Raw genomic sequence first — 16,241 nt, forward strand, 5'->3', positions numbered from 1 at the left:
CAAGATATGATTTTTTTTTCCCATTTGTCTCTTCTAATCTAATTCTACCTGAATTCAACATTGAAAACATCCTCTAATAATTTCCTAGAAACTCATTATGTTGTTTTATTTCTAAATTTATTTTCTGTACTGAACCATTATCCCAGTCACTAAGGACGGTCATCCTCTTGGTGCCTTCATGTTGTGGAATTTAGAACTATTAACTAAACTTGTTTTAAGGTTCTAAGTACATGAGAGTTCATTTAATTTTTGACCCTAAAATGAAAACTTCATATTAGAAAAATTCTTTAAAAAGAACTTTTTCTTTTTAATTTAAGCATGTTTGATTCCAACTATCTGTTGATGACAATAAAATCCAGTTACGTACAAAACAATCATCTTTCATTATCTCTGCCACTTAAAATACTACTGATACAGACAACTGAAATGATGTCACAAATATGACTAAAATAAACACTAGATTATCCACAGTCATACTGCTTATCCCTCTTGATACAAACTTCCCTTCATAGGTTAACTCCAAGTATTTAAAGATAATCAGTTCATTAACAAGATAGACATGCACACTTTTGATTCATAGTGATAAGTCTGCTAAAAATATAACAGTCATTATAACTTTCAATAAAGATGAAATCCATACACAGTAGTATCAACTTTCCAAACAATATGAAAATCATATCCTTGTTTTTGTGTTTTTTCATTTCTTTGTGTCTGGTACATACGTTGACTTTCTGAAATCACTGCAGAGTTGTGAATAATGTATGAAATAAAAAAAAACCCTGTTCATTGCCCACAGAATACTGTATTGCTTGCTATATGCTCCATCTATGCAAGACAAACAATAGAACAGGCAATAACCCTAAGAAATCTCAAGCTAAAACCTTCCCAAGTGAAAAGGGAAAATATCATCCTAGATTCTAGAAGTTCCTTAAACAAACAATTCAAGTCCTTAAAATACTCATACATACTAGATAAAAACCTTAAACTTCAGAAGATCTGTTCTCCTGAGTAAATCTGTGAGAAAGCTGGAAAAGCAATTAATTACTTACACTTGTTCTAAAGTAGATTCTGTCTACTTCCCGTCTTATAGAGCATATTTACTGCCAAAGACTGATGAGGAGATATGTAAAACTTAAACAAAAGGCTCTGTTTTTCTTCTATTTTCTCTAGTAGTATTTAGGAATTTTGCCCTTTAAGCATTAGGAGTAGAACAAATTGCTATTTGGGTTGAGAATGACAAAAAGGTGGAAGTCAAATGCAAGCACAATGGATGTAAGAATAAGAGTAATGACATACAAGTTATATTTTTTTATATAAACTCAGAATTTTTCTTTACTTGTCAAGCCTAAACATTACTAGTAGAAAGGTCATGTGAAGGTAACACACATAGGACATTTGAGTTTTCCCATAAAATAAACTCAGCATTAATGGAATTCCATTTACAGTGAAGTAGAATGAAATTTCTATTTCTTTCATCTCCTAAATTTCAAACTTGAGAGATAGCTCCAGGTACAATATATTGAAAAGGATTTAATTTAGATTCAATTTTTTTGATAATTGTGAAGTATTCAACAAGCAGTTATCAAGAGCATGTACTATACTGAGTTATGTGCTAGGTGCTAAAAATAAATCATAACCTTTTAATAGTGAAACACAGTTATAAGCCCGGTAGTATTTTAACACTTTGTATCATCTATATCTTTAAGAGAGTTGACATTGAGCATAACCTTACAAGGTTTCCTGGAATAGGTGAAACACTATATTAGGTTCAAGGTTTCATAGCTCATGGTTTTGCAAATGCAAAGAATACCAATCAATAATAGAAAAACTTGAATCTCAAAAGAGTACTATGGAGTTTAAGATACCTACTGCCCTTTTCCTTTCTTCCTTTACCTTCTACTCTTCTCATTTTAATGGACACAAGGAAAAGAATTACCAGGAGTAAGGTTGAAGTTGTAATACACAAGAGAAGTGTGTCCAAAGGTTTCACAAAATTAAAAGATGGGTAGGGAGTACATTTATTTCCAGGTGCATCTAGCTGCCTTTTGCCACTGGGGCAGCAGATGGAATTTGGCTGGACAGTTTACAAATTCTTATCCCTGTTTAGGAACATACACAGTAATACACTCCTGAGTCCATATGAGAGAAATAAGCCCATAATCACAACCACCAGTTAAAACAACTATTCCCCTTTCATTTTGAAAACAGTTAATTTAAACAACTATTCCCCTTTCATTTTGAAAACAGTTATTTTTTCAGAAAATTTAAGGTACTTATTACAGTCTGATGAATACCTTGTCAGTTAATGTAGTTACAAATCCACAATGTTTGCTCATATTAGAGTGGTCTCATGCACCTGACATATAGGGTCCCAACCATTTATTCCTGAATTGAGGGTTTTTAATAAGCAGGTGGCTATGTGAGCTTAACTACTAACATTAGCATGTCCATAAATTTTTGATATGGAATTAAAACTACCAAGAAAAATTTATTGCTGCATAATGATTGCTTGTCCGAACTTATCCCACATTCCAGTATATAAAGGAAGCCTGCTAAATTCATATTCTCATTAAAACATCAACTGAAATTGACCTTATCTCCTACTGGCCTGCAGAAATCACCAATGAAGAAATGTGCAGCAGAGCTGATTATATTGTGTAGGAGAAAAGACAAGCAAAAGTGATGGAAATTTCTATAGAGAACATCATCAGTGCTTGCTTAGAACAATTTTGTGTATAAATAGAGCATAAATGGTCTGTGTTCAATTTGTTCTCTAGTTGTCAAAGAATAATCAAAGATAGACCACATAGTAATCTTCTGTTTCTAGCTTCCCTAATGCAAACCTAGATCTTATACAGTATGTATGTATGTCTGCCCCAAAAGCAAAATTTAATTTCCACAAATAAAAAGAAAACAAAACCCAAAAATTATGTAACTAATATAGGTATATGTTTCATCATAAAATTCACATTTAGTGATAAAAAAAGACACTAAATTAAATGGTCTTAAAAATTAATAGTATTTTAGAACTCAACGCAATCTGGTTTCTACACCTTTCTCACTCCAACCCCCTAAACACACTCCTAAAACTAGTTTTGTAAAGTCACCATTGAATTCCTAATAGTTAAATCCGATGGATCCTTTCCAATCCTTATTTTATTGGTTCTCTTGGCTACATCTGATGCTATTTGGCACTTTCTCTTTGAAAAGTAATACAATAGCTTTTTTTTCTCCTCATACCTCCATAACCAACCTCTTCATGCTCTATTTCATGTGCTCCATCTACCAAGCTAGTCCCATAAATTGGTGGTTCCACTTTTGTGGCACATTAAAATCTCCTGAATAACTTTTTTGTTTTTTAATATGTTATATTAATCACCATACATAACATCATTAGTTTTTGATATAGTGTTCCATGATTCATTGTTTGCATATAACACCCAGTGCTCCATGCAGTACGTGCCCTCTTTAATACCCATCACCAGGCTAACCCATCCCCCCACCCCCCTCCTCTCTAGAACCCTCAGTTTGTTTCTCAGAGTCCATAGTCTCTCATGGTTCGTCTCCCCCTCCGATTTCCCCCCTTCATTCTTCCCTTCCTGCTATCTTCTTTTTTTTTTTTTAACATATAATGTATTATTTGTTTCAGAGGTACAGGTCTGTGATTCACCGTTCTTACACAATTCACAGCACTCACCATAGCACATACCCTCCCCAATGTCTACCACCTAGCCACCCCATCCCTCCCAGCCCCCACCACTCCAGCAACCCTCAGGTTGTTTCCTGAGATTAAGAATTCCTCATATCAGTGAGGTCATATGATACATGTCTTTCTCTGATGGACTTATTTCGCTCAGCATAATACCCTCCAGTTCTATCCACGTTGTTGGAAATGGCAAGATTTCATTCCTTTTGCTGGCTGCATAATATTCCATTGTATATATATACCACCTCTTCTTTATCCATTCATCTGTCGATGGACATCTTGGCTCTTTCCATAGTTTGGCTATTGTGGACATTGCTGCTATAAACATTGGGGTACATGTACCCCTTCAGATCCTTACATTTGTATCTCTGGGGTAAATACCCAGTAGTGCAATTGCTGGGTCATATGGTAGCTCTATTTTCAACTTTTTGAGGAACTTTTAAAACATACTATTGCCCAGGCTCTGACTCCACAGATTTGGATTTAATTGGTTCAGAGAGGAACTAGACATAGCTATTTCTTAGAAGTCTCTCAAAGTGAGTCTATTGTATAGCCAGGGCTGAGAAACAGTGCCACAAATGTTTGTTTTCTCCAGGGTTCTCTCTTTTGCTCACTGCTCTATTTATTTTCCCCAGATTATCTTACCCATTGTTGTATTTTTAGCTGTGACCTGAATGTTGACCAGTTCTCCAAGATTCCTAGTATTTACCTTGTAGTTATTGCCAAGAGGTAACCATGCTAACTAACACGACTGAGAACACTCAGTGGCTTGCCTAAGGATTATTTGATTTGCTACTTCCTCACCACCTCCTTTCCTCATCTCAAGAAAATCACACATAAACTATGACCCACCCACTCCTGACTTTCACCACTTGCAAACCAGTTAACTCTAAAGCTGACAAAGATTTTCTGAAGAAGATCTCACCCTTTTTGTCTCCCTCCTCATGTCTCCCCAAGCTTCTACCCAGTTAACTCAAGAATATCTTTCTTCAACACCCAATCTATTCTCTCTCTGTATGAGGACACAAATGTTTGTCATTTTAACTTAAGAGACTATTCTCTCTGCATTAGATGACTATGAATCACCTATCACAGAATAAATGAGAAAGTGCTTTGTTAACCTTGTAAAGCACTAGGCATGCGGAAGTATTTTAACTATATCACATAGTATATACTCAATAAATACAATTGAATTAAGAGGGGAAAAGCCCACATATTTGTAAGTGAAACTAGACGTATTAACTTATGATTGGCAACTCCACTCAAGACCTTTGTTAAGTGTCTAGAGTTTCCTGTCAGAATCTCTAGAAGAGACACGATTTATCTTTTCACTCTTTTCTTTCCTTCAAGCCCCAGCATTTAAGGTACACAAGATATTCATTTTTTAATCCATTAGGACCTTGCTCTTGACCTTCACTGTTCTACTGAAACTGCTTGGGAAAAGGTCAACTGTCACCTGCTAGTTGACAAACCCACTGGTCTTTTTTCAGCCATCATTTTATTTAACTTCCTGCAGAATATGACCCTGCTGACTTTCTCCTTTCTGAAATTCTCCCTGCCTTCAGTCTTCCAGGTGTCACTTTTTCTCTTCTTCCCTTTCGAACCATTTTTTCTCTCAGTGTCCTTTGCTGATTCCTCTATTTGCCTCTTAAATACTGTAATTCCCAAATACTCTATTCTCAGCCTATTTACCTCTCATTGGACATACTCTTCCTAGGTGATCCCAAGGTTTTTATAACCCTATATGTGCAGATGCCCCCCAAATCTGTTATTTCCAGCCTCAACCCCTCTTGCTTGTGTGTGTGTGTGTGTGTGTGTGTGTGTTTGTGTGTAGTTATGTAATCTACTTAAAAACCTCTGCTGGCTCTTTGTTGCAACAAACTTTGCATTATTGCCACTGTTCCCCTTCCCTATTTCCACTGCATGTATTTACCATTTCCTTTATTTGAAATGCTTATTCCTCCTATTCTCCTCTAAGTAAACTACTATTCATCAAAACACAACTCAAATGCCACTTTCATTATGAAAAATTTCTTAAATTCTCTAGGCAGCTAGTTGCTCTTTCAGCATTTTCTACACAGGTATATCACAACATTTATATTGTGTATATATCTGCCTTCCCCACGAAGCTGTGACTACTTGAAGCTAGCACCCATGCTTTATCCATTTTTACACTCCAGGGCCCTAGCCTGGCCCCTAGGATTTGATCAATAAATGTCATTTGGGTGAATGCCACGTTTCTGTTTATTTGCTTGCATTATGTCATATTTTACTAGATTTCAAATGCACATTATTAATATAGTAACTCTTCTATAGACAAAATGGGGTTTAGTTGGCTAGTCCAAGAATCTAACACTTAAAAATAGAAGACTGGGGAACCTCATGGGAAAGAACTCATCCTAAGGGAGAAGGAAGTAAGCAGCTTGGATGAATGACCAGCTTGACCTAGTAATAATAACAAACAAACAAACACAAAACTCCAGCAGAACTTGGTCATCAAAAGATGAGGATGATACTGAGTACTATACATGGGATCCGTCATGGGCTTGTCTTTGGACCTTGCTATACGAGACCAAATCCTATAGAGATCAAGAGGACTGTAACTTAAAACTGAAAGCTGTTTCTCTAAAAATGTAAGACTTTCAGGCATAAGTAGTGTTGCTTGGTACACTGCTGAAGTGCCACACTAAAGGAAGAGGGAGGTGTTTCCCTCCACTTTGCCACTGACCACTGTCAAACTCTGGCATCATGAAGGCATGAGAGTGCCCACTGCTATAGCAAACAGCAGACATGGAAATGTATGGTATTACGGGTGGAGGTAGAAGAACAGTGGTGGGTGACTGTGTTTGTGAAATGCCCCCTGAGAACTTCCAGAAATGCTTCAAAGATTCCTTATAGGCATTTGAGGTCCTGAATGTGTATGTGGAAAGAACAACAAGGAAAATTTGGGTTTTGTTATTTACATGAGGTAGAGAGGCCTAGGAAAATGTAGGTTTTGGGTTTTGTTGTAAAGATATTTTCCCTAATACTTAGAGTTTGCTTTTTTTTCTCTTCTTTTTTTTTATCATTCTTTCTTGCCCCTATCTGTTCTCACATGGTAAATGAGAGCTTCTCATTTTTTTTAATTTAAATTCAATTAGCCAACACATAGTACATCATTAGTTGCAGATGTAGAGTTCAATAACTCATAATTTGTGTATAACACCCAATGCTCATCACATCACGTGCCCTTCTTAATGCCCATCAGCCAATTACCCCATCCCCCACCCACCTCCCCTCCAGCAACCCTAGGTTTGTTTCCTATAGTTAAGAGTCTCTCACCCTCTCTGATGACTTTCCGATTAGTTTTCCTTCCCTTCCCCTATGATCCTCTGTGCTGTTTCTTATATTCCACATATGAGTGAAACCATATGATAATTGTCTTTCTCTGACTGACTTATTTTGCTCAGCATAATCCCCTCCAGTTCCATCCACATCAATGTAAATGGTAAGCATTCATCCTTTCTGATGGCTGAGTAATATTCCATTGTGTGTGTGTCTGTGTGTGTGTATACATATATACATACATACATACCACATCTTCTTTTTCCATTCAGCTGTCCATGGACATCCCGGCTCTTTCTATAGTTTGGCTACTGTGGACATTTAGGACTGTAGAGCTTCTCATTTTATTGTTATCTTGCTGATCCATAAAACTACAATTGTGTGTCCCCTGAGTTTCTTTTATTTTTTTTCAAATTTAGTTTTCTTGGTTGCCCTGTGTAGTTCTACAACTGAATTACATTTAATTCTGTTTCCTGGTTTCATTTCTTCATACTGCTTCTCTTGTAATTTTTTTTTTTTTTAATGTCTGGAACTATATGCCAAAATCTGGTAATAGCCAAAATAGCTAAGTTAGATATCTATTGCTAAGAAGATTGTTTATATTTACTTGTAGTGGGCAAAGAATGAAGAAGTCAAGTTGGTTGAGAGAGGAGAAGCAAGTTCTAAGTATCTATAGCTATTTGGTAATGATTTCAGATGTGGCATTGTGTATTTATATTTTAAGTGTGGTTTTCACTTCTGCAAAGTTTTTTTTTTTTTCCATGTGTTTCTTTTTCTTCCAAAGCTTACCTTTGATCTTATAATGACAAAGTCAGGAATACTTACGGGTAATTCTTTCCAAAGTGAATTGTAAACATACGGAACTTATTACTTTGAGAGCTAACAAAGGCTGTCACAAAGAGGGTCCAGAAGGATTCAGCAGAATTCATAGGTGGTAAATCCATACTAGATTATTAAGGAAAAGTGAGATGTTCCTTTCACCCACCAAACTCTTAGAAAGCATAGTCCATATTCTAGGGATGAATAGGTGAGAGGTGAAGGGGTGGGGAACGTTACTCAAACTCCTGTGCTGTATAAGCACATGTTTCCTATCTCATTACGACACATATAAAATCACACTGCAATTTTATCACGTGGCTTACATTCCTGTTTTCCCAAAAGGTATGTGAGCCCCTTAAGGCAAGTGTCCTGATTGGTGGTACATGTACCTGAACCAGTATATGACATCCAGGAAGCATTCAATAAAATTGTTCAATTGTTGGATTAATACTATCAATCCCTGCAACCTCACAATCTACTCACTGCTTAGTTCCTGCATTCTGGCTCCCAGTTCCATCCAAATACTGAAAAGATGCTCTTAAAAAGTTGATAGAAAACTCCCAAATGGCAAACCATTGGTCTTTATCCTTTTTGATTTTACCACAGCAGATGTCATTGTTGAAAATGCCCACTTTTTCTGCCTTCTTAATACTTTCCTCTTCCTTTGCTCCTAGAACAATGTTTTGATTCTCCTCCCACCTGCCCAACTACTCCTTGTCTATCTTCTTTGCCAGTTTTACTTTTAGCCCCTAAGTGAAAGCATTTTCAAAGTTCTCTTTTTGGATCTCTTTTATCTGAAGAATCACTCTAATAATCCCTTCCATTTCCATACTATACCCAGAAATTTTACAAACTCAACCATCTTGTGATGAAATCTACACCCATCCTTTTAAGAAACTTCTGGACATCTTGACCTCAATGCTCTGCTGCCACTTTCAGTTTCACTTTCCCAAAACTTACTTTATCTTTCATCACTACTCCTTTTCCTGCTCTTAATAGTTTTCTCTCATAACCCAACTATCTTTCTAGCTAATCAAATTCAAAACCCTGGGATTATCTTTGACTCCTGGCTACTCCTCTTCTTCTTCACCTAAATTATCTCCTTTCACTAAGAATATGACGGAAGAATCCTAATTCATCATTCACACTCCTATAGATTAAAGGTCTTAATATATAGCTTTGATCGTGTTCCTCCACTGCTTAAAAACCTTCAGTAGTTCCCCATTGCCTAAAGAATTATAAGCTAACACCTTAGTCTCTTATTCAAGCACTCTATGATGTGGCATCAACCTACTTTAAAAAAATATATTTAAGTTCAATTTAGTTAACATATAAGTGTATTTTTAGTTTCAGGGGTAGAATTTAGTGATTCACCAGTTGCATATGACACCCAGTGCTCATCAACCTACTTTTCCAGAGTTCTCTCCATACTTCTATACTTTATATAGCCTATTTTCTTACTAGGTGGACTATTTGCCATGCTCCCAAAATGCTTTGCACTTTCTTACTTCTGTATTTTTCTTAATGACATTTCATTTGCCTGCTATCCCTACCTCCAATTCCAACTGCTGAAATCTATACTCACCCTTCAAAACCTTTTCTTCCATGACTCTTTTTCTGATATATCCAATAAAACATGATATTTCCTTCCTCTGAGCTCACAAAGTATATTATTAATAGCTCTAGCATAATACCTATTATTTTTTGCTTTATTCTGTAGTCTTTCTGTACCGTTTCTCTTTCCCACAAGACACAAGGGTCTTGTAACGAAGAAAAATCATAATTATTTCTGCATTTTCCTTCATGTGTAGCACAGTACCTTTCAGAGAACAGATGTACAATAAATTAATGAATGTTTAGGGGCTCATTTCCTAATCTCTGAGTTTGGTATTAGTAAAGCTTGTAATCTGGGTTGATATTCAGCCCATATGTATTAGTACCACATAGTGGCTTCTTATTGCTGTGTACATTCTGACTGGTTGAAGCCTGTGCTATACTAGTTATCAATATTTTTTTCAATAGCACTCCTTATATAATAGTCTCCCTTGAAATGTCTTTTGAGACCCTTAGCTGAAACAACACTCTCAGTATTTGGGCTACAGGCAATATTTGGGAGCTCTGAGTTGCCTAATTTGGTAGACCCTGGGGAGGGGACATAGACTCAGTGTGAAAGTTTCATAATGTAGGCAACTAATCATACTATTTACTAACATTTTGACTTTCTAATGAAGAATATAAATCATCACCTCATTTTGTTTAAATAGTGAATCGAAAACACTGCAATTAACAGCACAATTGTAGAGCTCTGTATTTTACATACTATAATTTCCATCTGTAAGTGATAATAATGGAGATGGCAAGCAGAGCGGTACGTCTTTGCTGTTTATGGCTCACGCCGATTTCAGATTTTTTGGCTATTCCCTCTTATTTTACTTTACTTGATAAAAATAGCCTTCTTTATAATTTGATTTTTCTGCTTCTATCTCATCATGTTGAAGTGGAGGTTACTGAAAGATGCAAGAATGCTGGTGTTGAACAGGGAAAGTGTAACAATATAAATTCGATAGAGCATTGAAAAAGAACCAAATAAGGCACCTAGTAAAGTGAAAACAAAAGGACGTCAGCAGAAAAAGATGATCTAGTTAGGAAAGTCAGAAACAAGGAAGAAATCTGGGAAAATCCCCAGTTCTGTTGCTTCTAGAAAGAGGCAAGCAAGTCGGAGAGTTTTTGGCAGATTTGTCAACTCTATGCCTGCTTCTCCCTCTCCCTCGCGTGAACTCTGATGCTCAAGATGCATTAGCGATCATTGCCACCGTCTGCTTCTAGTTTCTTTTTACCACTGGACATTTGCATTGGCTGCTGTCACTTGGAATGACTGCCAGAACTACTTGGGCTGATATTTTTGACCCTGTGTGTTCATGGAGGTACTCCAGCTACAAACTAAAGGAGGTCCCGGTTTAGATTATTTGGAATCAGTACTATGAAATTATGCAGTTTGTGAATCTATTCTTGGTGTTTCACAGTTGCTTGACACAATATTCCCTTGCGTACCAAACTCAGAGAAACCCTATTAGATGATCACTCTCTTTCTCAGTATAATCTTTCTAGAGTCAGTATGAGATGTGAGCCTAATCAAACACGGTCCTTAGCAAATGTATTTTAAAAATAAATAGCCTAAAAAGATGACGGCAGTTCTTTTATGGTACAGAATAACATGCTTACATTTATCAGCTGCTTAACAGAGAACTGAATTGATAGAAAAATTATTTCAGTTTGCTTTTCACTGTTAATACTCTGATAGTTCAAGAAAGAACAGTGAAGGTTTCTATTTTCCTTAGGAGGTAGAAGGGGTCTCTGATAGCATGGTAAAACATTCTTATTTTACAGATAAAGACTGAGAGTAGATGAAATGGTTGCTTCAAAGTTACAGATTACTAGTGCTCCTAATATTCTGCTATGCAACACTACCTTAAAAAATTAATATGAATATACAAATAGAGATTTTACTTTTCTTTCCTCCAGTCTTTTACTCTTTTTGTAGGCCATCTTCAATGTCTTCATATGCATCAAAATTCACCCAAATGTAAAAAAGATGAATATAACTTATATTGTCTTCTGCCATGAATTTCACGATTGCCAAAAGCTTTCCTGGACAACTGTACTGGGCTCCATTTCTTTCACTGCTTTGTTGGACAATGGTTTTAAGAGCTACCACTTTGTATTCTGATGATATACGTTAGTTTCCAGTCCAAATACAGAATATTTTTTGAATTGTAGGCTATTCAAGGCAAATCTTATTAATCTAAATTAAGGAGAACTTACATATTTACAACTAATGCTCCCTTTTTCATTTACTACCCCATATAGCTCCATAGTCCATGAAGAGGACTTTTAAAATCAATATACCTAATTTCTTCCTCTTCTTCGAAGAAGATAAAACTAAAAATATAGAAATTTCCTTAAAGGAGGTGGATAGCTCAGCTACCTGGATTATTCTGAGAGGAACTATTATTTACCTCAGCCATAGCGTATGAACAGAGAAGACAGACAATTTTCTAATACCACTGTGCCCCTCTTCTCTTTATTAACATGGAGAATGGAATCTGGATTGTACTACAAAGCCAAAATGACCTCTAGAAAGAAGCATTATTTCAGTTTCCTTACCTGTAAATAGCTAATGTGGCATCCCTAGGGCCAATTCCTTTTAATGATTTAATTACATTTATGGTTTTATAAACCATGTTCCACTCAAACCCATGCATATAAAACAACAATTAATATTAAACACAGCAGGAGTCCTTATTTCTGAAATTTTTTTGCAAAGTCTACGGGTATTTGAAGATACCTTTGCCAAGGTGAAACTTGTGATCACATAGACATAGAAGCATGTTCAGACTTTTTAAAACATGAACTGAGATCCACTGTTAAAAAAAAATTCATGGGGAAGGTTTTTTGGGGGTGGTATTTGGCTATGAACATTCACATTTTATAATACCATGCAAACTGGAATGAGTTTTACCTGGATTCCTTGGAATCCGCTTTCTGCGGTCTCGGAATGCTGCACCTGATTGTAGGGCTTCTAGAAGATTATCCATCACACCAGTCTCATCACCCTCTGGAGGGAGGGAGAAATCAGAATTAATTTTGGAGCAATTCAAGTTAAACTACAGGAAAATAAAGGGGAAAAACTCCTGTCAGATTTACATAATATCCCTAAATTAAAGACTTATATCTGTTTAAACATAATGGATCCTGTCAGTTTCTGGCACCACAGACTACTTTGCTTACTATGCACCATTAAGCAAAATTCATGCCAATCCCACTGTTCTTTCAACTTAAGGACCTTGTCTTTTGTATTATTGATGACATGTTCAGTATGCAAATAAACAGTAGCTCATCAGCTACTGCTGCCTTCCTGTTAAGATTCTTACAAGACATTCCTAAGCAAGAAACCAATGACCTGGCTTAATGCAATCAATGTGCAGGGCGTGATTTGATGAAGCGGAGTTACACAAGGTTAAATACTGATTGTATTAATACCTTCAGCATTCAACCATCATCTGCGATTATCTCAAAAGACACTATTTGCAAAAACACATTTGCATTCAATTTCTACCTAATCCATATCCTTTACCCATTTCAAAATGCTGACATTGTAGAAGGAAAAGGTGACCACATCATTTGAAAAGCCATATTTTACATTTGAGAGACATTAGCCAGAGTCTCATCATCCCTTTTATTTTTTAATTTTTTTTTCATCATCCCTTTTAGAATGCTGTTGTGTTTCTAAGTTTTTCCTATGGGAAAGAACTGTTAAGATTCCATGAGCAGAGTATTCAAAAGATGTGCATGGAAATTCCTAATGCAAATGTATTTAAAACATTTTACCCTACCCTTATCTTTGACAATTCTGGCCATCAAAAACACTTTAAAGATTTGTTGGAACATTTATCTCAAGGTGTTTATTGCCAGAAACTCTACTACACTGTGGGTAATCCACAGAGAGCTGAGACCCATCTTCCCATCTGGCCTAGCTGACAATAAAAGAACCCTAACTAAGTGGCTAATTTGAGTGGTAGCTAAATGTGTGGGTCTGGGGTAGAAGATATTTGTAAGCAGAAGGATTAAGAGAAGAAGAAGGCAGGAGAGAGGGAGAAAAAACTGACCTGGGTGTTATTCTAAAGTTAAATTTAAATCCTACTTTGTTTAAAGAATGACTATGGGGTATCATATCACACACACAAAAATATTCTCCTACAGGGCAAGAACAAGTTAAAACCTTTTTTGATTATGCCCTCTATTTGACTTGAGATCAATCATTTGTTTTTTTAAAATGAATTTTCTAGGACATGATATTAAATAAAAAACAAAGGGAAGCAGAGAGGTTCTCAGGTCCAAAATCTGGTAAAAACAGGACAAATAAAAGGAAAGTAGAACCCCTGTGACTAACCAGGGAAAGGGGATTATGCACATTTAGGAATATTAAAGCTGCAGACACATCTGAACCATCACCTGCTCTCTACAGTAGAAAGAAAGGAGAAACTGAAAGTAGTTTGGTATGGTTAGAATGTACCCAGGAGAATGAAATTTTAGGCAGTAAGCACTTTACATATGTTGTATCTTTTAATCCAACTACACACTGAAATAGGTATCATCTCTGTTCTTCAGCTGGGGATACTGAAACTTAGAGTTTAAGGATCTCATTCCAGATCACACAGTTAGCATGTGGAGGGGCCCAGGTAGGAACCCAGGTCAATGTGACACCAAGACCAGCCCTCTTTGCATGCAGCTAACAGAAGACAATAGGCATATGGTGACCATATGATAAAAGATCATAATTCTACGATATGGGTTTGAGCATTATCCTATAAGTCAACACTCTCCAATAGATATAAAATGCAGGCCAAAAATGTGAGCTGTGTAAGTAATTTAAACTTCCTAGTAGCCACATTTAAAAAAATTTAAAAACAAATGAAATCAATTTTCATATATTAAGTAAATGTTTAACTCAATATATACAAAAGTATTTATTTTTTAGTCTTTTTATCAGATTAAGTCTCAGAAATCTAGCATGTTTTTATTAGCTACATTTAGCTAATTACATCAGATTAGCTACATTTCAAGTGCTCATTACCTATATGTGGCTAGTGCCTACTGTACTGGGAAACACAGCTATAAGTAACAGGAAGTAACTTGATTAGATTTTCATTTTAGAAAGACTTATTGGACAGCACTGTGGAGAATGACTCAGAGTATGGTGTAACAGAAGGCGGGGAAATGGTTAGGAACATAGTGTAATTGTCTAAGAGATAAAGGAGTGAACTAAAAGGATAGAAGAGTGAATGGAGAGGGTGGCTACTTTGAAGGTCTTAATATAGTTAATAAGACCTGGCTGAGGGGGTGAGATCAAGGGTGAAGGAAGGAGTCTAGATGATCAAGGATAAACAGGTATGAGAAAATATGATTATTTTTTTAGGAATATTTAAGTAGAGGGGCGCCTGGGTGGCTTAGTTGTTAAGCATCTGCCTTCGGCTCAGGTCATGATCTCAGGGTCCTGGGATCGAGTCCCATATCGGGCTCCCTGCTTGGCGGGAAGCCTGCTTCTCCCTCTCCCACTCCCCCTGCTTGTGCGCTCTCTCTCTCTGACACATAAATAAATAAAATCTTAAAAAAAAAGGAATATTTAAGTAGAGATATCCAGTGAGCAGTTAGAAATATAAGTCTGGATCCCAGGAGTGAAGTCTGGGCTGAAGCTAAAGATTTGAGTACTGTTGGAAGATGGGTGAGATCACCCTGATAATACTATATGAGAAGAGAAGACACCATAGGATGCAACTCCTGAGGACCCCAATTTTTAATAGGCAGTCAGGAGAAGCAGAATTGCATAGAAGACATGAAAGGAATTTTTAGAGATATAAAAATACAACCAAAAGAGAACCACAGTATAACTGAATTTTATTCATCCTTATAAAAACAGTCATTATAAAGACTATGTAGAAAAATAAATATGTAAGTGAAAAAAACCAGACTATAAAACAGCATTTATGATTTTACATAAATAATATGCAATTATTAAATTTTAAAACATTAAAAATTATAACAATGACATGGATGCCACTTCATTAAAATTCTTTAATGTAATTATATTCTGTATATACTAAAAATGGAACAAATATGATACAGAGAGGAGTTAAAAATAAATCCCTTTACTTAATTAATGGTTGCCATCTGAACACAACACTCGTCAAAATATTATGCTAGGTCACTTTTTCTAAACCACTTTTTTTTCATTAGTTTCCCCCTCCCCCTGAGGAGCCTTTTTAGACTTTTTCCTAATCCCTCCACCATTAAAATTTAATACAATAGATGTACTGCATATCTGTTTAAATAGTGTGGCCCTTTGGAAGGCCACAATTGTAATATCTAAGATTTTTCTCTGCCCACCTCCCCAAGAACCAATATTCATCCCCTTGGGGGTGATACTGTTTCTGCTGAGAAGGTATGTGTTAGATGGTTCTATTAAGAAAAAAAAAAAGGCCAGGTGTTTGTAAATATCAGGGATGTATTAAAGGAAAGAAATATAGGTTTCAGTCCACCATTACTTTATCATTTGCTTCATAACTTTTCAAAAGAGTTGAGAGATTTTCATGAAATACTAACCTGAAGGTATGAAGGTTTTATAAATATATCTTAGAACTGTTTTATATTTCAGTTGCTCTTCTTAAAACAAATGGTGTTGGTCATTCAGTGGATACAGAATATCTGCTAATCTCAATTTTCATCATCACCAATTACCTGTGTTGTGTTGACTTAATTTCCCCAGGATAGTTTGGAGATGCCAATAGATTAAAATTATCACTAGGTAAATTAACTATCTCTGGTACACCTTTGT

At 36.0% G+C, this 16,241-nt stretch overlaps 1 protein-coding gene across 4 annotated transcripts in view; it reads right to left on the reverse strand.

The window, feature by feature from the left end:
- Window positions 1-16,241, reverse strand: part of DIAPH2 (diaphanous related formin 2) — a 956,101-nt gene that overhangs the window by 156,192 nt on the left and 783,668 nt on the right. For all 4 annotated transcript variants that reach the window (XM_035725382.1, XM_027607475.1, XM_035725381.1 and 1 more), the window contains one exon: window positions 12,369-12,464. In XM_035725382.1, coding sequence (XP_035581275.1) covers window positions 12,369-12,464 — 96 coding nt within the window. The remainder of the gene's footprint in view (window positions 1-12,368; window positions 12,465-16,241) is intronic.

This window comes from Zalophus californianus, chromosome X (assembly GCF_009762305.2).
Source record: "Zalophus californianus isolate mZalCal1 chromosome X, mZalCal1.pri.v2, whole genome shotgun sequence".
NCBI lineage: Eukaryota > Metazoa > Chordata > Mammalia > Carnivora > Otariidae > Zalophus > Zalophus californianus.